Raw genomic sequence first — 25,858 nt, forward strand, 5'->3', positions numbered from 1 at the left:
GCTTTGTTCATAGTTCATGTCTGAGGTTTAAAACAACTTTAAGTGGAATTGTGTGTTTATGGGATTATACAGTATTCGCTCTGTTTAGCTCTATCATCCTGTACAGTAATGTAAATACCTTTATATGCAGCATCTCCTTTTCTTCCTTGAACAATGTGAGTGTGGCTCTTGACCTATCCAGTTCCCTGTCTGTGAGCCCAAGTTTGCCTCTTAGGACAGCATTATCCTCCTTATAACGTTGGATTTCTGACTTCAGCATGCTGGTGTCCTCATTCAGAAATGTACCAGAGGTTATCTGTGTTAACATCAGACACGTGACTTTTGTGAGCATATTATACTCCCACACCTAATATCTAAATGGATACATTCTCATTGTGTTTTCATTTGGTTTTCATTTGGCTGTGGCTAGAACTCCCAGGAAACCGTCCAGTACCCTGGAACTGTTTTTGTGAGCCCACAAAAATGTTTACTGGAGGGGGTGTTCACCCCACTTGGCAGCAAAGAACAGCTCATGGGATTCCCACATTCCTGTTACCATCAAATACCACCTTTATCACAATCCAAATGATCGACTCCATTTTCAGTTTTTAATATGTTTTGATATTTTTTACTGCATTCTTTACTACTTAAAATCTTTCTTAATCATGGGCAATTCAAATAAAAGTAGAATTCCAGGCTTAAAATAACTAGTCTTAAACTGTCCCCTCCACCTTCTAACAGCTTTGCTGACTAACCTGTGTAAAAAAGCTGTATTTACTTACCTATTCTCAGCCCGCTCTGGTCACATGACCCTGCTCTGGTGTGTCAGTCAGTAGTGGCTGCAAGGCAGAAGAGGGAGCACCAACAATGAACGGGTAACTAAAGCCTATGGGTGATGTCACTACGCCCAGGCATTCCCAGCAATTGTCAACCATGCTCCCCTCTCCCCTACAGAGAGGATCACCTGACCAGATCGGGCTGATAATAGGTAAGTATATACACCTTTCTTTGCAGGTTAGTCAGCATAGCTGTTGGGAGGTGGGAAGGAGCATTGCTAAGATTAGTTAGGTTTAGTCTGGAATTCTAAATTGAGCACCTAATAAAAAATGCATAAGCGGACATTACCGTCAGTGAAAACCACGTCTGCATTTATATGTAAATCTCCACTTTTCCTGTAAAGGTTGAACTTGGTAATATTCCCCCCAAAAGCTTAGCTTCCCTATTTATCTTCCTAAATTGCCAAGAGAGAGATGATGGTTACAAGTTTGATCATTTTGGAACCTAGGTTATTTTTCTGGATCCACTAGGACCCAATAATTTCAGCATCCATCCACGCATTCTGTATGGCTACCATACCAGCCACCTAAAAAAAAAAAAATCTTGTTATACAAATAAATGAAGCCTTACAGGATGTATTTATGGAACAGGAGTCAGAAAACAGTTAATTGGTCAGTCCTACCAATGAATATTATTATAGGTGGATGCTGCTGAGCTGAACCTGTCTTCTGATATCTCATTAGATGCCTAGTTGTGGGATTTTGTTAGCCAGAGATTCTTATTCTGTTCTTGATACACTCATTTCACTCCTCCTGCTGCAGCTAAAGGAATCATTCAACTACTACAATTTTTTGGTATATAAAATGAGTGGAGAATCCAACAGGAAGAGTGAGACCCCCACATAATAGCCACAGGAGAAAAATCAAGCTAGGTACAAAGGTGCAGAGATCTATCCACAGATGTCCTTTAGGTATATCAAATATAAACAGAAAACCGTATACATTTTTCTTGTATCAGCAACAGGAATGCCGCACACTGAGATGCAAAATCATCTTTCTTTTTTAAAATAGCCAGCAGAAACAAATTCTATTCTAACATGTTCTGTGCACGGCAAAACACTTTCACAAATTCTTTCTTTCTTTGAAAAAGCTCAGTGCCTAGCACGAAACATGTCAGAATAGAATGTTCCTGCTGGCTTTTTTAATAAAGTGGGAATATTTTGCACTTCAGTGTGCAGCATTCCTGTTGCTGATGCAAGTGATTGCCTTGATGGAGACAGACCGAGCCAGCACCTGAATGCAGGGCCTGATCTTGCCTAGAGCAACGTGTGAAATATTTGAATGGATGTATTATACCTCATTTAATTCCTCTATGACTGCAGAGGAAGAGTCACCAGTACTAAAAGGTACATTCAGGGGAGTTGTTTCTCTTTCATCCATTGACTTTTCTCTTGATGGATTCCTCCAGGACAATACACATGTCTCCAGAGAAGAAATGACCTCTTGTAACTGCAGGAAGACATCATTTTGGTATCCTGAGAGAGAAAAGGGTGGAGTGGTTCACTAGTACAGAAGTGTATGATATGTCTAAAAATGGATGGGTAACATTATCTTCATGTGTTATAAAAAGCAACTTTTTTTTTTTTTTTGCTTTAAGTGAATCTGGATGTTTAGTTTTATAAAAATAAACATTATATCAAAGTGCAGATATGTTGATTGGATGAAATCACTGTTCAGTCAACAATTTTTCACCCAGCTCATTCGATTTTTCCTTTGAATTTTGTCACGGCGCAGGGTGCCAACAGGGCCACAGACAGTCTGAGTTTTGACTGATTTGGCAGGAAATGGCAATGGGTGTTGTGTGTATGACAACAGATTTGTCATGACTCTGAGAAGTAATGCAAAACTGAAGATCAGTTTGTACACGGACTTCCGTGCCTGGCTACCATAATTCTGTAAAGCCCTCCAGTGTAGATAGTTTTTTTGTGTATAGTTAGAGGCTTGCTAGAAGTCTGGGAATGAGTCAGCAAGGTTACATAGTTAGTCTGGCTGAAAAAAAGGCAAACGTTCATCTAGTTCAATTATAAAAAATAAATGTTATATTCCTATACCCACAGATGATCCAGAGGAAGGCAAAAAACCCCAACAAAGCATGATCCAATTTGCTCCTACGCTGGAAAAAATTCCTCATGATCCCGTAAGAGTGCCCCCTTGTTCTCTGTGATGACCTCAAGGTGAATAACTCTACACTGAAAGTTTATTGTATGTATTTATACATGTTGATCATATCCCTCTTTACTATCAGGTACCTGGTGATGGAGGCCAATGGAGAGAGGGCTTCCCTTGCGGCTAAGTTCCGGACTCCCCTGAGAGTGGGACAGTGGGAGTCAGGCCCAAAGTTGCCCAGGCCACCTGTAGGAGTGCTGGTTGTTGGTCCACTCAGAAGCACAGTTGGTGCACGGAGATAGGTCTGCAGACAGGAGGCACCTGTGCGTGATATGCAAGCCCTTTTGGAATTTAGCTGTTTACTGGGTAGTCGGTTCAAGCCAAGGTCAGGTACCAGGTGGGAATCAGAGCAGATGTAGTCAGATGGGATAGCCGAGCTCATACACAGAGGAGCGAGAGAGAGAGTATCCCTAAGCTAAGCCGAGGTCAGATCAGGGGTAAATCAGAGTAGAGAGGTCCTGGAGCAAGCCGAGTCGGTATCAGGAAATCACAGGTCACAATCGCAGGAAACAGGAACAAGGCACAGGGAGCTAGAGATCATCCAGCAACTTGAGGAAGTGATGAGTCTCCTTATAAAGGCCGTCTGGCACCAAACTGAGACTGATGCGTGCTTCTGCGGCCATGCAGGGTACTGGCAAAAATGCCAGATCTTCCAGAACTTCTGCGCGGACAGGACCCTGACAGTGCCCCCCCTAAAGGGCAGCCTCTGGATGCCCACCTGGGCCATCTTTTCAGGATACTTGGAATTAAATTCTTGGAGAAGCCTGGGGGCATGTACACTGCCCTTTGGTTCCCAGGAATTTTCTTCAGGCGGGTACCCCTTCCATCTGACCAGGTACTGGATTTGTCTTCCCTGCCTTCTGCAATCCAAAATTCCTTCAACCTCGTATTCCGTCTCCTCCCCAACTGTTATCGGCGGAGGAGGTGGTTCTACTCTCCCTGGAAAAGGATTAGGAACAGCTGGCTTGAGTAGGGAGATGTGGAAAACTGGGTGGATCTTGTATGATTCTGGAAGGAACAGCTCAAACGCCACTGGATTGATTTCCCTCTTGATCCAGAAAGGGCCAATGTACCTTGGACCCAACTTATGTGACGGGCAAGGGAGTTTTAGATTGGCAGTTGATAGGCAAACTTTGTCTCCAATCTTTAGAGGAGGGTTTCCTCTCCGTTTCCTGTCATAGTGTTTCTTATAATCAGCCTGGGATTTCAGTATAGACTCTCAGAGGACTTTACAGTTGTTCTGTAGCATGGAGAGTCTGTCCTGTACTGCGGGTACCGAAGCTCCAGGAATGGTGTCAGGTATGAAGGAAGGGTGGAATCAATAATTGGCCCAAAATGGCGACTGGTTTGTAGCAGAATGGACTGAATTGTTGTAGGCAAATTCTGCCAATGGGAGTAGGGATGCCCAGTCATCCTGAGAAAAAGCAGAGAAGCGCTGTAAATATTGCTCCAAAGTCTGGTTCGTTCGCTCCATTTGCCCGTTACTCTGGGGATGGTAGGCGGATGATAAGTAGAGTTCCACCTTCAAAGCCTTGCAGAGGGCTCTCCAGAACCTGGACGTAAACTGCACCCCTCGGCCTGAGACGATTTTACTGGGCAGACCATGTATACTGACAATCTCTTTGATGAAGGTTAGTGCAGTCTCTGGCGCAGATGGAGTACCCACCATTGGTAAAAAGTGGACCATCTTGGATAGCCGATCCACTACTACCAGAATGGTAGTAAACCCCTCCAAGGGTGGCAAATCCACAATGAAGTCCATTGCGACCATCTCCCAGGGACGATCAGAAATGGACAGGGGCCTCAGCAACCCCCAGGCCTTGGCTTTGTCTCCCTTGTTCCGCAGACACACTGTGCACGACTTCACATGATCATCAGTGTAGCCCCAGCAGTGCCAGCTGTCAGTGCTCATCAGTGCCATGTGCCAGTGCCCATCAGTGCCACATATCAGTGCCTACCAGTGCACATCAATGCCACATATCAGTGCCCATCTGAGCTGCCTTTCAGTGTCACCCATCAGTGCCAGTCAGTGCCAACTATCAATGCCAATCAGTGCCACCTATCAGTGCTACCAGTCAGTGCCACCTATCAGTGCCAGTCAGTGCCACCTAACAGTGCCAGTCAGTGCCACCTATCAGTGCCAGTCAGTGCCGCCTATCAGTGCCATATATCAGTGCTGCCTTTCAGTGCCCATCAGTGATGTCTGTCAATGCCCATCAGTGCCACCTACCAGTGCTTCCTCATCAGTGCCCATCAGTGCCACCTATCAGTTTCCATCAGTGCAGCCTCATTAGCACACATCAGTGAAAGAGAAAAATCACTTATTTACAAAATGTTATAACAAAAACTAAGAAAAATCTATTTTATTCAAAATTTTCAGTGCTTTTTGGTTGTTTAACAAAAAAATTAAAAACCCAGGGTTGATTAAATACCACCAAAATAAAGCTCTATCTGTCACAAAAAAATGATAAAAATTTCATATGGGTACAGTGTTGCATGACCGTGCAATTGTCATTCAAAGTGCAACAGCGCTGAAAACTGGAAATTGGCCTGGGCAGGAAGGGGGTATAAGTGCCCTGTAGGCTTGTGGTTAAAAGAGGTATAGACTCCAGAGAGAGAGATATCATATCACCCCTGTACAAATCATTAGTAAGACCTCATCTGGAATATGCAGTTCAGTTCTGGGCACCAATTCACAAAAAGAACATTGGGGAACTGGAGAAAGTACAGAGAAGGGCAACTAAACTGATAAGAGGCATGGAGGAGCTCAGCTATAAGGAAAGATTAGAGGAACTGAATTTATTCTCTCTTGAGAAGAGGAGATTAAGGAGGAATATGATCAACATGTATAAATACATCAGTGGTTCATATAGTGAACTCGGTGTAGAGCTATTCTCCCTGAGGTCATCACAGAGGACAAGGGAGCATGCTTTACGTCTGGAGGAAAATACATTTAATCTTCAATCACGGAAATGTTTCTTCACAGTGAGAGCTGTGAAAATGTGGAATAGACTCCCTCAAGAGTTCTGGCCAGCTCAGTAGATTGCTTTAAAAAAGACCTGGATTCTTTCCTAGATACATATAATATAACTGGATGCTAACATATTATAGGTAAAGTTGATCCAGGGAATATCTGATTGCCTCTCGGGGGATCAGGAAGGAATTATTTTCCTGCAGGAGCAAATTGCATCATGTTTTGCTGGGGTTTTTTTTACCTTCCTCTGGATCAACTGTGGGTATAGATTATAACTTTTTATTTATTTTTTTTTAATGGTTGAACTGGATGGACTTTTGTCTTTTTTCAACCAGACTATGTAACTATGTATAATTTGGGCCAGCGCCCGACAGCGGTGTTATGAGTGGTGTCCATATTAATCTTATCAAAGGCTAACTGTCGTCAGAGCTTCAAGTGCTGATCCATCCATCTGAGATTGGGCTTTCTCACAAAGCGACCTTGATTCAGAGGTCTCAGCTTTTGGCTGTCATTTGATACATGGGATGAGCATGATTTTTCTACACCATCTTGGTTGTTGGACTGTATTATTTATACATATTTTTATATATTTATATTTGTCACTATTGAGTTATTGCGGATTTTAATAATTATTTGTACACTCTATGGAAGTATATTTATACACTTTATTGAATTATTTTTAACAGCGCAACACATTTATTTATTTTATTTCATTTGTATATTTTGGTGAGAAGACACAGTGAGTACAGCTGTTTATTTTGATTAATTGTTTAATTTTGATTAATTGTTTAAAGAAATTTTTATAGACATATAGCGGAGGGTAGTATTTTTGCTTCATAGGAATGCATTGCTGTCAAACATCAACAGACGGGTGAAAAACGGGTAGACGGAACGCTCAAGTATTATTATTATAAAGGATTTCTATAGCGCCAACAGTTTGCTCAGCGCATTACAATATAAAGGGAGACAATACAGCAACGATACAGTTCAATACAAGAGGATTAGGAGGGCCCTGCACCTTGGGCTTACAATCTAAGAGGGAGGGGCTGGTGGTACAAAATGTAATAACTGTGGGGGATGAACTGATAGGAGGAATAGAAAATTCAATTATTAGCTGAAGGCAGGATAGGCTTCCCTGAAGAGAAAAGTTTTCAGAGATTGTCTAAAAGTGCGTAGAATAGGCGATAGTCGGATAGATTAGGGTAGAGAATTCCAGAGGATAGGGGAAGCTCTTGAGAAGTCCTGTAGACGAGTATGGGAGGAGGAGACAAGGGAGCTAGAGAGCAGGAGGTCATTCGAGGAGCGGAGAGGACGGTTTGGGTGATATTTGGAGACAAAATTGGTGATGTAATTTGGGGCAGAGTTACAAATGGCTTTATATGTTATTGTTTTGTTTTTTTTCTAAATCAGGAATAACGTTTACAGTATTAATGTTTAAGTCATACAAATATCGAAATAAAGGATCATATAAAGAATGGTACCAAATAATCATTCATTAACAAAAAGAACAACGTAAGAAAGGAAACTTTCCAGTGTTACCAGAGTTCCAAGAGTTTCTGCAAATGTACAGTGTTATTATGCGGTAAGATCACATAATTTCCACACATTCAGAACAATAGGAGTATCCCCACTACAATGGACCCACGGGGAACAGAGAGCACCCTTACTACCACCAATCAATTCAGAAGGGTAATTGGATGGCATTATAAAGTAACAATAAGATTATATTTGAAAACAATTACAGCAGCCTATGCATTATCAGATCAAAAGGGGCTAAACCTGGAGTGGCCAACCATGCGTCGCAGAGTTTCTCAAATTTACTCGAGCATCCACCATGTTGGTAAATTAAACGATCATATTGTAGAATGGTTCCCATATTTTGCTTCCAGTCAGCTACAGTGGGAGGAGTATCTGAGTTCCAGTGCGCAAGAATCACCTTGGCCTTGGAAAGGGCCTCTTATATGAATGTATCCTGCGTTACAAAGTCTAAGATACCCAGGGGACATTGCTTAGGATCTAGAATTAGATTAGTTTGAAACACCAAATTAAGAGTAGTAACCAACTCCTCCCAATATCTATGACGTTTTGGGCATCGTCATACCATATGAATCTGGTCCTCAAGGTCCCACTTACATCTGCCACATAGGGGGTCCTGGCGTAGCCCCATCGTACACAATTTTGCTGGAGTGTAATGAGCTCTAAGTACAATATACAATTGAGAAATGTGATGGGAGACTGCAAATGAACTAAGATGGATTAACTGCAATGTAGCATCCCACTGGTCATCCTCAAAAATCCCAAAATCTCGCTCCCATTGCCCACTAGCCCTATTTGGGTATTTTTCAAGATAGTCTGTCATAAGCATGTTACAGCAGTAAGAGATGATCTCCCTGGTTGTTGTAGTAGAGTGCAAGTAATTAAAAATAGGATTAGGAGAGGAGTGCCATAAGGTTGATGGGCTTTGTGCAGTTACTGCATGTTTTAACTGCATGTAGTAAAATAACATTGTAGATGATAAATTATATCTGTACTTCAATATATCAAAGGAGATAAGTTGAGCACTGTTAAATGTATGCTTTAAGTGAGTTATCCCATAAGCCTCCCATTTAGAGACATATTGTTGTTTGGCTAGTTCAGGTAATGTCGCATTATTCCATATGGGACTATAGGCAGTATGACTCGTAATCTGCTCGTAATCTGCTGCAACTGCTTAACCGTAATCCAAATTTTACGCATTAGGTGATATGTAGGAAAGGATTCATTTGATTTACAAAAAGCTTGAGCCTCAAGACACTCCGATAAGAAGCTATAGGCTGTGCAATGCAGCATCACATGTAGAGTAGAGTCATCAACCAGAGCACAGTCAGCACCACTTTCCGCAATACCTTTATATAGATGCTGCAGCTGGCTGGTTAAGTAGTACAACCAGGGGTTGGGCAAAGCTATCCCCCCTCTATCCTTGGGATGTTGCAAGTGTTCCATTCGTATCTGAGGCGGATGCCCCCCCCCCCCCCAAGCAATGAGCAAAAAATGGTATTTTGATTGAGAAAGTTTTCAGCTAAGTCATGACTGGCGAGTTACGAAGAAAGTACAACACCTTTACATCAGACTGTAATAGGGATGTAGGTCTATAGGAGTTAGGGTCGGTAGCCACCTTGTCTGGCTTAAGTAGCAATACTACTGTAGCTTTGGTCATAGAGGCAGGAAAAGAGCATCTGTCATAGGCCGTCTGAAGCACCGTTAAGAGTTGCAGTAGCATGGATTCAGCATATATTTTATAAACCTCCATCAGGATACTGTCCTCTCCCAGAGCCTTGTTATTAGGGAACAGACTGGTCGCCTTAACAAGCTCATCTATTGTAATAGATGAGTCTAAATATGATTTATGAGTAGGAGTGAGTTTAGGTAAAGGAGTATCCCGAACATATTCATCTAGGGCCTCTGGTGTAAATGAGGATTTAGAAGAGTAGAGATTAGTGTAATAGTGAACTAGTTCTTCTATAATATCAAATGGGGTATTCACTAATTTACCCATTGAAGTAATCAACGACCCAATTGGTTGCACTGAGTTTGAATCAGTTTTGTCAACAAGTGTCCAATCTGCTCACCTTCCTTATAGAATGATTGGCAAAGAAACGTCGCTTCTGAGCCTGTGAGATGGTCAGATGCAAGAGCACCTCCTGCGCTGCAACCACGCCTGCTTATTAGATTCAGTAGGGTCATCTATATACGTACACTCCATTAGTTGTGCCTGTTGGGTAACCTGAGCCTCAAACATCCTCATTTTAGTTTTAATTGTGGAAATTTTGGACATAAATACTCCTCGGAGGAATGCTTTAAAGGAATCCCGAATAAGTAGAGGGTCAGTGTGAAGGTTATTATGTTGGAAGAAGTTATCAATCTGTTGTGTCACCTTGTCATGAGAAGGAATCAGTTTCAACCAGAAGGCATTTAACTTCCACAGGGCCCGAGGGAGGGTTGACCCAGGCCTAATATGTAGCTGGACCACTAAGGGTGAATGATCAGATACACTTCTAGGGCTATAAGTAATAGTTTTGACAAGGGAAACTGCTAATGAATTGCCAACACATAAATCTGTACGGAAAATGATTCCATGGGTTTTGGAGAAACAGGAGAACTGACGGGTAGTAGGATAACATATCAGCCAGCAATCCACCCAGTCTACCTCAGTCAAAAATTGACTAAGGGCAGTCCCCCTGCCCCAGGAAACTGCAACAGCTGGAGGTTGCTCATCCAAAATAGGGTCCAAGTACCCATTAAAATTGCCCAATACAAACAACGGTACATTGGGCTTGTCCAGCAAAAACTCTACTAGTCACCTCAAAATAGTAGCGGAAAAGGGTGGGGCACATAAACAACCTCTAATACACAAGTAACAGAATATATATCATACAGAGCAGGAATATAAATCTACCCTCTGAATCAGTTTCACACACCAGCTCCCAGTAAGGTTTGGCTTTATGTATCAATACACACACCGCACGAGAATAGGCAGTGTGGGTGGAATGATACACCCACCCCGCCCAAGAAAACCATGCCACAGCCAGAGTGTCCCCTGTGAGATGAGTTTCCTGTAGGCCACAGATAGCAGGTTGATGTTTGCGCAGTATTGTTGATATCATTATCATCTTCAGAGGGTCATTTAGGCCTCTAATGTTCCATGAGATCATCGAGATGTCCTCCATAGCAAAATAGATATATTAGTGAAGGGGTGACTCTTGGAAGGGAGAAGTTCCATAGTAAACGCTCCATGGCTCCCCTGCAATAGGTAAGAAGATCACATTCCACATTGCAGGGTACCGCATAACTCTTATATGAAAGATGGTATATGGGATAGTGACCACTGGAAAAAAGATTTGGAAAATCAGTCAGAACTGAGGCACAACAGTGCCTAACAAAACAGTCCAAAAAACAATTAGTAAACCAATAGCTCGCATATCCACGTGGGTCAGGTCACCGACCCCCAGGTGCGAGTAGATTAGATCGGATATTGGTAACTGAAACTCAAATAGTAGTATTAGCACACACTGTTAACAGCAAACATAAACAGAGCTCAGTAGTGCGGCAGTCCATAAATTTAAATTCCCGGTGAGGTATGAACATAGCATATCAGGGATCCCCGAACAACAGTATGATTATGATAGCAGGAGTCAATCATCTGGGTTGCGTTGGCGATGACGCAGTTGAGGTTCATGTGTGTCCACCCAATCTGAGGCAGCGGTAGCAGATTCAAAGAAGTGTTATTGATCATTGCCAATTATTTTCAGGCGGGCAGGATACAGCATTGCATGTGTCAGTTGGAGATTCTGGAGGCAGCCTTTAATCTCAAGAAATTTAGCTCTCTTGCGTTGTACCTCTGCTGAGAAGTCAGGGTAAAAGGAAATTTTGGCCCCATTGAATTAGACGGCAGCACGTTCCCTTCCTAGTCGTATCAATTCATGATCCTTCTAATTGAGGAGACATGCCAGAATAGGCCTGGGTGGTTGTCCAGCAGGCAATGGACGAGTAGGGGTATGATGTGCCCTTTCTACTGCAAATAGAGGAGAAAATGCTTCTTTGCCAAAAATCTCAAGTAGCTAGGCTTTAACGAATTGTGTGGGATTACTGCCCTCAGTATGTTCAGGAAGGCCTAAAATACGCACATTTTTGTGTCGCAGAGGATATTCAAGATCATCCATTCTGACATTATTACCCTTAGCCAATCGTGCCGTGTAGCGGGTATCAGAGAGCATGGGGAGGAATTTATCTTCAAAATCACTTATGCGACTCTCCACAGCTGTGGTCCTTTCTCTTATTTTCTGAATGTCATATCTGAGAAAGTTCACTTCTTCTCTCAAGCCCCCCACTTGCTCTTTCACAGAGTGTACCGATGCAGTACAGTGTCGCACAGCCTTAAGAGTATAGACTAAAGCTGGCTGCTCCTGCTCAGTGCTATCAGTGTCCCTCTCAGCACCCTGCTCAGCCCTCATGTCTTCTTCCTCTCCCAAAATCTGCTGTTGTCACCTGAATATCCAAGTCCCTGGAGCCCTCCTTCCCCACAGGGCGGCTTGTCTTACCAGACCTTCTAGCGGCCTCCTTCATCTTATCACCTCCTCCTCTGGCCGCACGTTATGGTTGTGGAGTGACAGCGCCATGTTGGAAATCCACGCCAGCCTATTCTTCCCTGTTTTTCTGGGTCATCATGTTAGGGTAAGGCTCACCCTGCGAATGCAGAGGTGCCCGAGACAAGGACCGCTGTGCAGGAGTAACTGAAATTTCAGAAATCTCATTGGTACATCGGTGACAGGATGAATAGCGGGAACTCAATGAAGCACAGCCGCTCACATGCCCTACGTGGCCACGCTCCCTTATATGTTATTGTTAATGTATTGAATTTTATTCGTTGGGCAACGGGAAGCCAGTGGAGGAATTGACAGAGAAGGAAGGCAGATATGGAATGGTTAGTAAGGTGGATGAGTCTGGCAGCAGCATTCATGATAGACTGAAGAGGGGATGGCCTCCCTCAATGAGGAGGGAGTTACAATAGTCAAGGCGAGAGATAACAAGGGAGTGAAGAAGTTGCTTAGTGGTTTCAGAGGTTAAGAACGGGTGTATCATGGAGATGTTGCAGAGGTGAAGTCTACAAGATTTGGACAGTGATTGGATTTGGGGCTGAAAGGACAGATGTCAGTCTAGGATTACACCTAGTACCCTGGCATGAGGGGAGGGACTGATGGTTGTATTATTGATCTTGATGGAGACATCAGGGGAGGGGGCATGGGCTGGAGCCCTGTTTTGGAATAATTTGGAATAATTTAGTTTGAGGAAGTGGAGTGACATCCATACCGATATGTCACTTAGTTAGTAATGTGAGAGGAGACTGAAGGGGCGAGGTGAGGAGTAGAAAGTTAGATTTGTGTGTCATCAGCATAAAGATGGTACTTAAAGCCATGGGAGTTTATCAAGTGATCCAGGGAGGAGGTGTAGATGGAGAAGAGAAGGGATCCAAGGACAGAACCTTGAGGGACCCCTACAGAAAGAGGAAGTGGAGAGGAGGAGACAGAGTTATAGGTAACGCTGAAGGAGTGCTGTGATAGGTAGGAGGAGAACCAGGAGAGAGCACAGTCTTGGAGGTAAAGAGAGTGGAGGTTTTTTTTTGATGAGGGGATGGTCAACAGTATCAAAAGCCGCAGAGTGGTCAAGTAGTAAAACTATGGAGTAGTGGCCATTAGTTTTAGCAGTTAGTAAATCACTAGTAAGTTTTAGTAGGGCAGTTTCAGTGGAGTGTAGTGAGCAAAAGCCAGACTCTAAAGGGTCAAGAAGCTTGTTGTCAGTGAGGCAGGAGCTCAGGCGATTGTAGACTAAGCATTCTAAGAGTTTAGAGGTAAATGGGAGCAGGGAGATGGGTCTTATATTGTTCAGGTTGGTGGGGTCCAGCGAGGGCTTTTTAAGTATGGGAGTGATCTGTGCATGCTTTAGAGGGGAGGGGAAGGCACCATTGGAGAGGGAGAGATTGAAGATGTGAGAGAGGAAGCATAAGACAGAAGAAGAGGGTGACCATAGAAGTTGAGAGGGGACAGGATCCAGGGGGCAGGTGGTGAGGCAGGCGTCTGAGAAAACTTTAGTGACCTCTTCAGTAGTAGCAAGGTCAAAAGAGGCAAGTGTTGAGGGAGGTTCAGTACAAGGTATGCTAAGTGGGATAGATGTCTGTGTAGCAGAGATGACCCGACAAATTGCATCAATCTTGTTTGAGAAATGATTTGCAATCTCGTAAGCAGTGAGTGAGTTACTGGGTGGAGGTGGAGTTGGAGAAAGTAGAGAGTTAAAAGTAGAGAAGAGATGACGAGGACAAGGAATTAATAAGAATGACAAAGTAGGCTTGTTTGGCAGCATGGAGTGAGGAATTGTATGTTAAGAAAGCAGATTTATATACGTAGGATGAATGCTTGATTTTACGCCACAATTGCTCCAGTGCACAACTATGTCGCTTAAGATTTCTGGTGTTGTCAGTCTGCCAAGGTTGTAATGGTCGGGCCCTGATACTTTGTGTAGTTAGAGGAGCAAGTGAGTCTAGTGTGGATGAGAGTGAACTGTTGTAGACAGCAGTGGCCTGGTCAGAGCAGGACAGGGGAGAGATTCTGTCATAGAGGTGGTCAGTTGCAGTGTGGAAAAGAGAAGGGTTAAAGTTGTGAAGATTTCTGCAGGTAATTGTTCTCTGCTTGGAGGGAAAAGTGTTTGAAGACGAGGACACTGTGAAGGTGATGAGATTGTGAGAGAAAGGAAAGGGGGTGTTTGTGAGGTTGTAGGGAGTGCAAAGATGAAAACAAGGTTTAATGCATTCCCATCAGAGTGTTAAGGAAAAAGATGAGGTTAGGTTAAAGAGCTGGGATGTAGCTGGGTTGTTCACATTAATGGGGATGTTAAATTCTCCAAGAATGATAGTGGGTATTTCAGAGGAGAGAAAGTAGGGGAGCAAAGCAGAGAAGTCATCCACAAAGCACGACACCGGTCCAGGAGGCCGATAGATCACTGTAATCCTCAGAGAAATGGGAGAAAACAGCCGAATGCAGTGAGTCTCGAAAGAAGAGAAGGATAGAGTGGGAGGGATAGGGTGGACTTGAAAGGTGCTCAGTGAGGATAGAAGCAAACCAACTCCACCTCCTTTCTGACCACTGGGTCTGGGTGAGTGGGTCCAGAGGAGGCCTCCATAGGAAAGTACTGTGGGAGAAGCAGAATCTGATGCTTGAAGCCAGGTTTCTGTAATTGCTAGTAGGTTAAGGGAGTGGGAGACAAAAAAGGTCATGGACAGAGATGAGCTTATTACAGACAGAGTGGGCATTCCAGAGCACACATGAAAAAGGGAGGGTGGTTTTTAGGAGCATAGGGATTGAGATTAAATTGAGTGAATTGCGGCTATTCCTGGAGGAAGGAGGGTGCCTGGTGTGGGGGTGAGATACTGGAGGACCAGGGTTTGGGGAGATATTCACAGAGGTTAGGAAGGTGAGGAAAGTAAGATGGGAGCGGGATGTATATGAGTGCACATGCCTTCCTGTCCTGGTGTTTGGGTCAGCAGGTGAGTAAAGTATTAGCAGGAGGTGGTGAGAGCAGTAGTAGGGAGATGGTAGAAGTGAGGGTGATATGTAAGCTTTGGGGGGGAGCAGAGGGGTAAAGAAAATAAATTTTGAGAACAGAGGAAAGCAATATGAAAAAAAGGAGTAGAGGGGCGTATTAAAAGGTACATGGAGTGGGAATCAGACTTGTAGGAGATGTTTCCCAGGGAGTTTTGCTTGCAGTCCATGCAGCATGAGTTCTTGTTGTATCTTCCTGCTGCTTGAGTTATCCTGCTTTAGTTAAACTGTTGTGTTCAACTGCTGTTTTGCACTCCAGCAGAAAATGTACTCAACGCAGGACAATGCACCTGAGTATTGCAGAAAGTCAGTGCTTAGCACGGAGACAGTTTAAGGTGGAGATCACAGAACAGCATTTACCCTAAGTTGCAGAAAGTAAAGGGGCCTAAGGTGTATTGAATTGGCTACCCACATAATCTGCCCTTTAAAAGTGTTGTTAACTGACAGGAACAAATATTTTTCCAGTTTGTCGTACAGAGGGGCTATCAGCAAGGGTTTTAGTTTAGTTTGGTGACATTCTGTATGTCTGTGACCATATTTGAAAGTATATTCATTCTGTTAACTCTCTTCAATAAGCAAAGTTATGGACAACTACCTTCATTTCCAGTATGTGCCTGAGGTGGATGTATTTCATGATCTGATTGAGGAGATTCTTCCATCTCTTTGGATGTGTCTTGATTAAAATTTCCTTAAGCTGAAACAATAAGACACGTAATGAACAAGCTCTTTTATCTATGTTCTGTACAAAATGCTTTAGAAGTACAATAATACACATGTAGCAGTCCCATACCCCTGGGCAACAAGTGTTGACCCCCAAGTGGCTCAAAAAACTAGCATTTTAACATTTCACTTTGGGTCTTTGGCTTGTGGTGGGGAAAAACAAACAATTGAGCCCCAGTCTCTTTAGTTTATATGCTCATTATAGTTCATTTGCTCAAGAAATCTGTGGAGAGGCATAGGAGTACAGGATACCTGAGATATTTTGCTGTTTTTATGGTATCACACAGGTAGTCACAGATACCTTACAGTACTGAATAATGAGGTCACCATGCAAAGTATATCTGGCAATGGCTTCCCCCAAACTCTTGGACATTCTTCAGCATAGCAGACTCCTGTGAAGATGCTCCAGACAGGTAGCCATCATCCTCATTCTCTAGGCCCAGTAGTCATCTTCCTCATTCTCTAGGCCCAGTAATCATCTTCCTCATTCTCTAGGCCCTAACAAAAGCCAGCCTAATTTCCATGGGCCTTTGTCTAGGCCCCAGAAAAATAACTCTTCGTTGTGGCATTTTCACTATTCTAAAGTGCTTCAGTGATGGCAGACTCACAATGGCATCCTCACCAGGCAGAAACCTTTCTGGAAGGTTGCTCCAAATATATATACTCTCCCTGCAACTCCATAGTTGCCAACAGTCATGAATTGGCCGGGACAGTCACCGAAATTTGACAGCTGTCCTGGGCTGACCTTGTCCCTGGCTGAGTTCCAAAAATCTGGGCAGATCACGGAGTCGGGGCAGTAAAATCTGGCATGTCTTGGACTATCAGTGGGAGCAAAGAGCAACATCTCTGTCCGGCATCCTTCCCTGGGGACCTACAGACCTCCCCCCACAGAACTGCTTATACAGGGAGACCAGCTGTACACACCGGTTTCTGACAATGCTGCTTCACTGCACCCAGGCAATGACAAAATCTTCTAGAGAGGATGGGGAGCAGAGTGGCCGCAGACCCTCTTTTGTGGTATGCCTGCAGTCTCTGTCTTTCTTTTGTTGTATTCCTGTAGTCTCTGACCCTGTCCTGTGGTACAACTGCAGTCTTCGACCCTTTCCTGTGGTACGGTTGCAGTCTCTAACCAATTCCTGTACTATGCCTACAGTTTCTGACCCTCTCCTATACTACGCTTGCAGTCTCTGGCCCTCTTCTGTAGCACTCCTGCAGTCCCTGACCCCCTCCTGTAGTAAGCCTGCAGTCTCTGACCCCCTCCTGTAGTACACCTGCAGTCTCTGACCCTCTCCTGTACTACACCTGCAGTATCTGACCCTCTCCTGTGGTACTCCTGCAGTCTCTGACCCTCTCCTGTAGTACCCCTGCAGTCCCTGACCCTCTTCTGTAGTATGTCTGCAGTCTCCGACCCTCTCCTGTGGTACACCTGCAGTCTCTGACCCTCTCTTGTACTGCGCCTGCAGTTTCTCACCCACTACTGTAGTACCCTGCAGTCTCTGACCAACTCCTGTACTATGTCTGCAGTCTCTGACCCTCTCTTGTCGTACACCTGCAGTCTCTGACTATCTCCTGTACTACACCTGCAGTCTCTGACCATCTCCAGTACTACTAATGCTGTCTCTGACCAACTTCTGTACTACTCCTGCAGTCTCTGAACCTCTTCGGTACTACTCCTGCAGTCTCTGACCCTCTCCTGTACTTTGTCTGAAGTCTCTGACCCTCTCCTGCACTACCTGCAGTAACCTCTAGCAACCAATCAGTGAGCAGTAATGATGTACAGCAACCTCTAGCAACCAATCAGTGGGCAGTAATGATGTGCTGTAACCTCTAGCAACCAATCAGTGAATGTGGACCAGTTCTTTATGTTTAAGTCTATGTGTGTGTTTTGTTTTTTGAGATATTGGGGTGGAGAGAAAAATTGCATGGGGGGGGAGCCCAATAAAATTTCACTCTATTTAACCACACCCCCTTTAAGCCATGCCCAATATTTTGCGTTATTTAATCCACGCTCATTTTTTGGCGTGGTGTGCTTTGCGTACCACCACTTTACTCTTCCAGGGTAAACCACACTAATAAATGAATGCCCCACCCTAATTAACATACTGCTCCGCCTTCACTGGCTTTCTGGACATAAAGAACAAAAAGTGCTCTGAAACTTTTTTTACAATGTTGGCAACTAAGCAACTGGAAAAACAATCTGATGCTGTCCAATACAGATAAACATTCATAACACAACAATACATTGTTACATCTCACATTGTTAGGCCCTGTTCGCATCTTGCAATTTGGGATCGCAGGCGGAATCAGTGCGATTCTGCCCACGATTCCCAATCTCTCTGCAATAGTGGCAACAACACACCATATGTGTTTGGGTGCCATTCATTTTTAATAGCAGCAATTGTGGCAAACTGCATTGTGTAAAGCTTGTAGTCCAAAAGAGGCTCCTGCTCCTTTTTTGGGTGACAAGCTTCGCATGATGCAGTTTGCCGGGAAAAATGAATGGAACCCAAACACATGTAGTGCTACCCTCAAAGGAGCTACCTGCATGTTATCCACGGGCTCCCCTTTACTTGCCTCGCAGCCAGGCACAGTGTACTTCTTCAGCCAAATACACACACTTCTTTGTCTTCAATGACCAGTCTAGGGGATGTTTTTGTTTTTTGAGTTTATTATAGAACTGTGGATAGGGATGGGGAATGGTAGTAGGATACTCCAAAATCAGAACTATTCACACTGAGCACATCTAGCTGATCTCTTAGTTGAACATTTATGAAGTCTTGGCCAGGGGCGGACTGACAACTCATTGGGCCCCCGGGCAATAGGGGATCATGGGGCCCCTGTGTCCTTGCCCAAACTCAAAAAAGCCTATAAAAAAGGTACCAGGGGCATCTCATGGGGCCCCCTACTGACCCCGGGCCCTCAGGCAGTGCCCGAGTTTCCAAATGGTCAGTCTGCCCCTGGTCTTGGCTGACAGTAGATAGCAGGCTTTCTTATAATATATAGCAGCAGGTAGCAGCAAGCTCTTCAGAACACTAGCCAGTATTCCATTTTTCTAGACCTATGCTGACTTGCTGGGGAGGTAGCAAGCACGCAATGTCCCCAAATTCCTCAATGTCAGTACTCACAAGGCCCAAGGGCAGAATGGTTTCCTCCTTCCAATCGTCCAAGTGAAACCCTCCAGTGACACCAAACAGAGCTTTGGTGAACAACTTACTGAAGAACCAGGGTCACTCTCTTTAATTTCGGGCCCTCAGGTCGACCCACCTCAGGCCACATGTCAGCAGGTGCCAGGCGAGGCAGCCTGCCTACAGCCTGGCTGGTGCAATCCGCTTCTGGGAAAGCCCTCCACCCATGTCCTCCCAGAATATAAATACAACTCCCAGTATTCAATGGGTGGATGGGGCCACCATCCTTTGCAATTGTCCAGGGCTGTATTCATATTCATGCTGTGCATTTGCATAGCCGCTTCCCATGTGCTGGAAGGCTCTCGTAGCTTCCTGAAGGTGGGCAAACTCCAAAAGCACCAGAGCAGGATGTGCAGACCTAACTCATCAAGCAAGCAGAATACCTCACTGAATTTACCTGACAGCCTCTCTGGTAAGCAGAGAAACACAGCTATGCTTAACCTAACTATACATCCTAGCACCTGACTAGGAAGGTGCTCCACATGCTCCACATGCATGGTACATTTTGCCACTATTACAGTGCGATCTAGAATCACGGACAGATTTGCGGCGATTCTGCCCGCGATCCCAAAGTGCCAGATGTGAACAGCGCCTTCGATACAACCCAACAGAAACTGGCAGAGATAATCTTGAGTTTAGGAGAAACCCAGCCCACATGAAAGAAAAATATATTTGAAATATATTTTAAAAATATTCTTTCCAAATATATTGACATATATTTGTAATGCTACAATTTTGACCATATTCAATATATTTCAATAAATATATATATATATATATATATATATATATACGGTATGTTGAAATGCGTTTTTACTACAAAATATATGAAAAATATTTGTAAAAATACATTTCAAATATACTGTACGTCTTTAAAAATACAAATCTACATTTTTGGAATGCATTTATAAATATACGTAAAAATATATGTTAAAATTACTTTTTTATATGTTAAAAAAAAATTCTGAACACTATATTTTAAAAAAATATATTTTTTTAAAAATATATTTTTTTAAATATTCTTACGATTTTTTTTAACATATAAAAAAGTAATTTTAACATACATTTTTACGTATATTTGTAAATGTATTCCAAAAATGTAGATTTGTATTTTTAAAGACATACAGTATATTTGAAATGTATTTTTAAAAATATTTTTCATATATCCTGTAATAAAAATGCATTTCAACATACAATATATATATATATTGAAATATATTTTGAAAATATATTGAATATGGTCAAAATTGTAGCATTTTAAATATATGTCAATATATTTGGGAACAATATTTTTAAAATATATTTCAAATATATTTTTCCATATGGGAGTGAACACAGAAAACATAAACAAAGCTCAGGCTGCCTGCAGCCTGGAAGCAAACACAATAAATTGAATAGCTGTGAACACTAACTTAATGCAGGGTCACTACACACATGACATCATATTTTATCATGAATTCAGTATTCAGTACCGCTGATCTCTCTAGCATGCATATATAGATGTATGGTTTTAGAAATAGAAAGGCAATCATACTGTATGGTGTTTGTGCAATAACAGCCCAACTTGGAGCACCTGTTGTAGTGGCTAGCAGTTCTGGGTCACATGCAATGTTACAGGCACATTGCTTCATTAGAGCACGCATTACATAATGGGATTACATGCAATGTCAAGGTCAGCAAGGAGTGACACAGTGTCTGGTGACTGTGGAAATGTGTACAAAGCCTTACAACTCGGTATACTGTTGCAGACTGTAACTCTTTATGTGTGTAAATGACATCTTGCCACAGTGAAACCCTGCCAGAGACTGTCAAGATCAGGAACCCATGGGGCATATTCAGAATATCCTTTTGATGTAGCTACATTTGCAGTTTCTGTGACATTGCTGGTATTAGCTGGCCTACTATCATTCCACAGCCCTTAACCCCTTCCGCCGCCGCTCCCCGCCCTTTAGGAGCTTCCAAATGCCAGAAGGCTGAGACAGGCATTCCAATCATGAGCAGCTGTCACATGATCGGAAAGCTCCCAATGCCAAGTATGCATTGGAGCTCTCTGGTACCCACCGGCAGGGGTGGACTGACAACTCATGGGGCCCCCGGGCAAAAGGGGATCATGGGGCCCCTGTGTCCTTGCCCAAACTCAAAATAGCCTATGAAAAAGGTACCAGGGGCATCTCATGGGGCCCCCTACTGACCCGGGCCCTCGGGCAGTGCCCGAGTTTCCAAATGGTCAGTCCGCTCCTGCCCACCGGTGACTGTGCTCGGAGGGCACGCATTCTCAGCACAGGAAAATGTTTACACAAGGACGTGTATATGAGGCCTCTCGGTGTTAAAGCCTACCCGCTGAAAGGCTGCATATATGCATATGGCTGGTGGGAACTTGTTTAACCCCAAATAAAGCTTTCTTTTTTTTATTACTGCAATACTGTCAGCCTACATAAACAGTAAATGATGCATATATTTTTTATCTTTATGTAGTAGTGTGCTGCAGCCTTTGTTAAATGTAGCATCAAAAGATGAAGAAAGCTCTCCCAAAAATAAAACACGAACATTTACTTGGAGTTTTACCACTTCAAAAAAATAAAAACAAAAACAAAAAATAAAATTGTGATATTTTAGTTGAGGCTTATGTTTTAAGGTGAATATTTAGGGGTGAGCAAATTGTGAAAAGTTGCAAAAGAAACAGGATAATGCTTTTTTTTTTAATTTTCACAATTTCTTCCAAAAATTACTCAAATAAAAGTATATATAGAAAAATCTGCTACTGTCCACTGGGGTAGACTGAAAATGCTAAAGGTATACGGTGCGAAACAGAGCCACCATTACAAAAAAACTCTGGGACTCAAGAAGATTTAAGCTGGGACTCAGGTTAAGGTCCCTTTGTGGCAGCAAAGTAGTATGTCAGCACCAATTATAGTAGATTATTTATATGTTTATATGTAAAACTTTATAAGGAATGTAAACTAAACTTATAAAGATTAAATAACAAGTCCTTAAAAAAATCAAGTCATAAATATAAAAAAAAAAAGACTTGAGCAACAAAACAGTATAAAGGTAAACCTTAAATACATTTCAATAAAATAATATAATATGTTATATGTTAAATAACATGAGGTTTGAAATCTGTCTGCGCAGATAACATTTTACTATTAACTCTTGCTTTCTAGCAAACAAGCACTACAGAAAATTGATATTAAGCATACCAATGTGCATCATTATGCAGGCTTGAACTTACCTCTAATGTTTAAGTCGACCATTGTGTCCACAAGTTCACAAGTGACTGAGAACAAGGGAAGGAAACAGGACGTGATCTGGAGACGCGGACATTCCTCTACTAGGAAGGGGCTTCCTGAGGATGGAGGTCAGTATGAAGTTTTAGTACAGACAACCATTAAAACAGTGTTTCTCAACCTTTTTATAGTCAAGGCACCCTTTAAAATTAGGCCCAGTCTCAAGGTCCTCCATTAAAAATGAAAAACATTAAACTAATAGTATCACAAAACATAGCAATGAAAACCCACATAGACACCCAACATTAGAGGTGGTTTATTGTTCCAAAGCAAATATACCTTTGCACATTGGCACTGACTAGTATTCCAGTATTTCTCTTCTCCCTCAGTTTCTCTGCCTCATTCAACTAATGTGACCCCAGTGCTGACAGATAGGGGCAGGGAAGGGGAAAACAAAAATGCTGTGCAGGCAGCTGACATCTTCCGTATCAACTAATGATTTCGTTGGACGTTAGGACACTGGTGGCTGGAAGGTTGTGATAGTGCACAATGAAAACCTGTGGCTTTGTGTAACTAAAAGGCAGGCATCATCCAGCTGCTGGCTTGTATACAATTTTTGGGCAGTTTTTAGGCATTTTCCGAAGGAACCCCTAAAGAAACCTGAAGGTACCCTTTAAAATATAAAATAATACCTTTTATTGTCTACACAAGTAGTTTAAAATGGCACACTTTCCAGTTAGCTCCAATCTCTTTGTCTTGCCGCCAGAGACCTGTGCTTAAAATTGAACTATGGGCAAAATAAAAAATGGTATATAAAGAATATGCTACAGTTTGTCACTAGTGTAGATCTTACCTCCTCCTGGTCAAAAGATGGTAGGACAGGATGGGAGTGTACAGGAATCGATAGGGCGGTGTACAGGGGGTCAGCAGGGTACCGCAAGACAGGGGTATATGGAGCAGAGGAAAGGGGTCAACTGAACTAAAGACAGGGGTCAGCAGGGCAGAGGACAAGGGTCAGTAGGCCAGAGATCAGATGTCTTTGCTAGCAGGCAAAAGACAGGGGTCACTGCTGGCATGGCAGAGGACTGAGATCACTGCTGGCAGGGCAGAGAATAGGGTTGACTTCTGGTAGGGCAGAGAACAGGGATCACTGCTGGCAGGGCAGAGGATAGGGATCACCACCAGTAGGGCAGAGAACAGGGATCACCAATGGGAAGGCAGAGGACAGGGATCACCAATGAAAAGACAAAGGACAAGGATCACCGCTGGAAGGGCAGAGGACAGCGATCACCGCTGGAAAGGCAGAGAACAAGGATGTTTGCTGTCATGGCAGAGGACAGAGATCACCAGTGGAAAGTCAGAGGACAAGGATAACCAATGGGAAGGCAGAGGACAGGGATCACTGATGGAAAGGCAGAGGACAGGAATCATCACTGGCAGGGCAGAGGACAGGGATCACCACTGGAGCGGCAGGGGACAAGGATCGCCGCTGGCAGGGTGGAGGACAGGAATCACCAATGGGAAGACAGAGGACTGGGATCACCGATGGAAAGACAAAGGACAGAGATCACCACTGGAAAGGCAATGGACAGGGATCACAGCTGGCATGACAGAGGACAGGGATCACCACTGGAAAGCCAGGGGACAGAGATCATCAAAGGAAAGGCAGAGGACAGGGATCACCAATGGGAAGGCAGAGGACAGGGATCAACGATGGAAAGGCAGAGGACAGGGATTACCGATGGAAAGGCAGAGGACAGGGATCATCACTGGCAAGGCAGAGGACAGGGATCACGTCTGGCAGGCAGAGGACAGGAATTATCATTGGGAAGGTTGAGGACAGGGATCACCGATGGATCATCACTGGAAAGGCAGAGGACAGGGATCACTGCTGGCAGGGTAGCGAAAAGGAATCATCATTGGCAGGGCAGAGGACAGGAATCATCATTGGCAGGGCAGAGAAGAGGAATCTCCACTGGAAAGACAGAGGTCAAGGATCCCCACTTAAAAAGGCAAAGGAACACCACTGGAAAGATGAAAACAGGGATCACCGCTGGAAGGGCATTTAGCAGAGCTTCTTTCCCATCCCTGCACTGCACACAGCTCCTCTTCCCCGCACTACATAGCTGAGATCACACTGTCTTACACACAGCCATGATCTGCACAGTGTGTAGCTGGCTGTTATGTTGCATTTCTGAACTGTTAAATTTCTTGGTCAGAATGGCAGTGCAGCTCCATTAGCCATCTACACACTGTGCAGTTCATGGCTGTGTGTACGCGAATGTGTACTCATCTATGTATAGTCTGGGGGGAAGGAGGAGCTGTGTGCAGTGTAGGGATGGAAAAAAATCAGTGGCCGGGCTTGACATTTAAGGCGGAGGGCAATGAGGTGGGGAAACTGAAATCTGGGGGGATGCAGCCCACCCAAGCACCCCCCTAAATCCAGTTATGAATGCAATTTAGGTTTGAAACATCATCTGCTCTAAAATGACCCTCCAATGCATTATGGGCCATTATGGGTACTCTGAACAGGAAAGAGTAAGAGTGCAGAATATTCCAGCGTTTGCAACAACAAAACAGTCTCTTACCAGGAAACTTTTAGTTGCATCCTTATTTCTGGTGGTAAGAGGAATGACCAGTTAAACTAGAACGCTATACGAGCAACAGCAGCCTTGACAGCAAATTCTGGAACTTGCTTCCCAAAGTACATGAACACCTGGGATCTCCAATGAAGGTCTTGTACATGAACAGCTGCCACTAACTCCAGCTTCCATGTGACACTCTTCAGTGAGGGATAAAAAAGGATTCTTGTCCAGACCACTGTCTCCAGGGGATGCCCTCTATGAAACATCTTTAGTGAAATCTCTTCTGAGCGCTCAGCCCAGCACATGCTGAGGCCCAAACAGCAGCTCCAGTACACAAGCTGCATCCCAGGGCAGCAGCCCCAGGACAAGACTCTATGAGCAGGCCTCCCAAATGTTTATCTCCTTGCTCAGCCACCTTCTGTGCTCCCTTCTAAAAGCTTTGGCTGAGCACCGATAAAAATTCATAGCTTCAGTGATTGACTCTCCTCTTCTATTATCTGGATACTTCTAGAAATAGGCAGGAATAATCAACCACTAAGCCTAGGAAAACATCATCAGATCATAAAACAGATCACCACTCCACTGAGTATAGCAGATCCAAAAATTTAATTTAGCCTAACCAAGGCAGAACACTACACTACCACTTTATTAGGTACACCTTGGTAACACAAATTGCTAATCAGCCAATCACTTGGCAGCAACTCAATGCATTTAGGCATCTAGACGTGGTGAAGACAACTTGCTGAAGTTCAACCCGTGCATCAGAATGGGGAAGAAAGGGGATTTAAGTGACTTTGAAATTGGCTTGGTTGTTGGTGCCAGATAGGCTGGTCTGGGTATTTCAAAAACTGCTGGTCTACGGAGATTTTCACACACAACCATCTCTAGGGTTTACAGAGAATGGTCTGAAAAAGAGAAAATATCCAGTGAGTGGCAGTTGTATAGATGAAAATGCCTTGTTGATGTTAGAGGTCAGAGGAGAATGGGCAGACTGGTGTGAGATGATAGAAAGGCAACAGTAACTCATGTCAATTTGGACAAACGTCTCTGAGGAATGT

The 25,858-nt window shown here is 43.6% G+C and overlaps 1 protein-coding gene across 2 annotated transcripts in view; it reads right to left on the bottom strand.

Moving 5' to 3' along the window:
* The window catches only part of USHBP1 (USH1 protein network component harmonin binding protein 1), an 82,479-nt gene extending 60,219 nt beyond the window's left edge, over positions 1–22,260 (bottom strand). The window contains exons 1-4 of one of the 2 annotated variants that reach the window (XM_089667505.1): positions 22,221–22,260; positions 15,679–15,777; positions 2,112–2,290; positions 119–295 (exon numbers count right to left, since the gene is read on the bottom strand). In XM_089667505.1, the coding sequence (XP_089523631.1) occupies positions 119–295; positions 2,112–2,290; positions 15,679–15,742 (420 nt within the window). In that variant the 5' untranslated portion in view covers positions 15,743–15,777; positions 22,221–22,260. The remainder of the gene's footprint in view (positions 1–118; positions 296–2,111; positions 2,291–15,678; positions 15,778–22,220) is intronic. The other variant, XM_089667512.1, reaches the window with a different exon arrangement.
* Positions 22,261–25,858: the final 3,598 nt, after the last annotated feature.

Source organism: Staurois parvus, unplaced genomic scaffold (assembly GCF_062004578.1).
Source record: "Staurois parvus isolate SC_StPar_1 unplaced genomic scaffold, SC_StPar_1.0 ptg000053l, whole genome shotgun sequence".
NCBI classification, from domain to species: Eukaryota; Metazoa; Chordata; class Amphibia; order Anura; family Ranidae; genus Staurois; species Staurois parvus.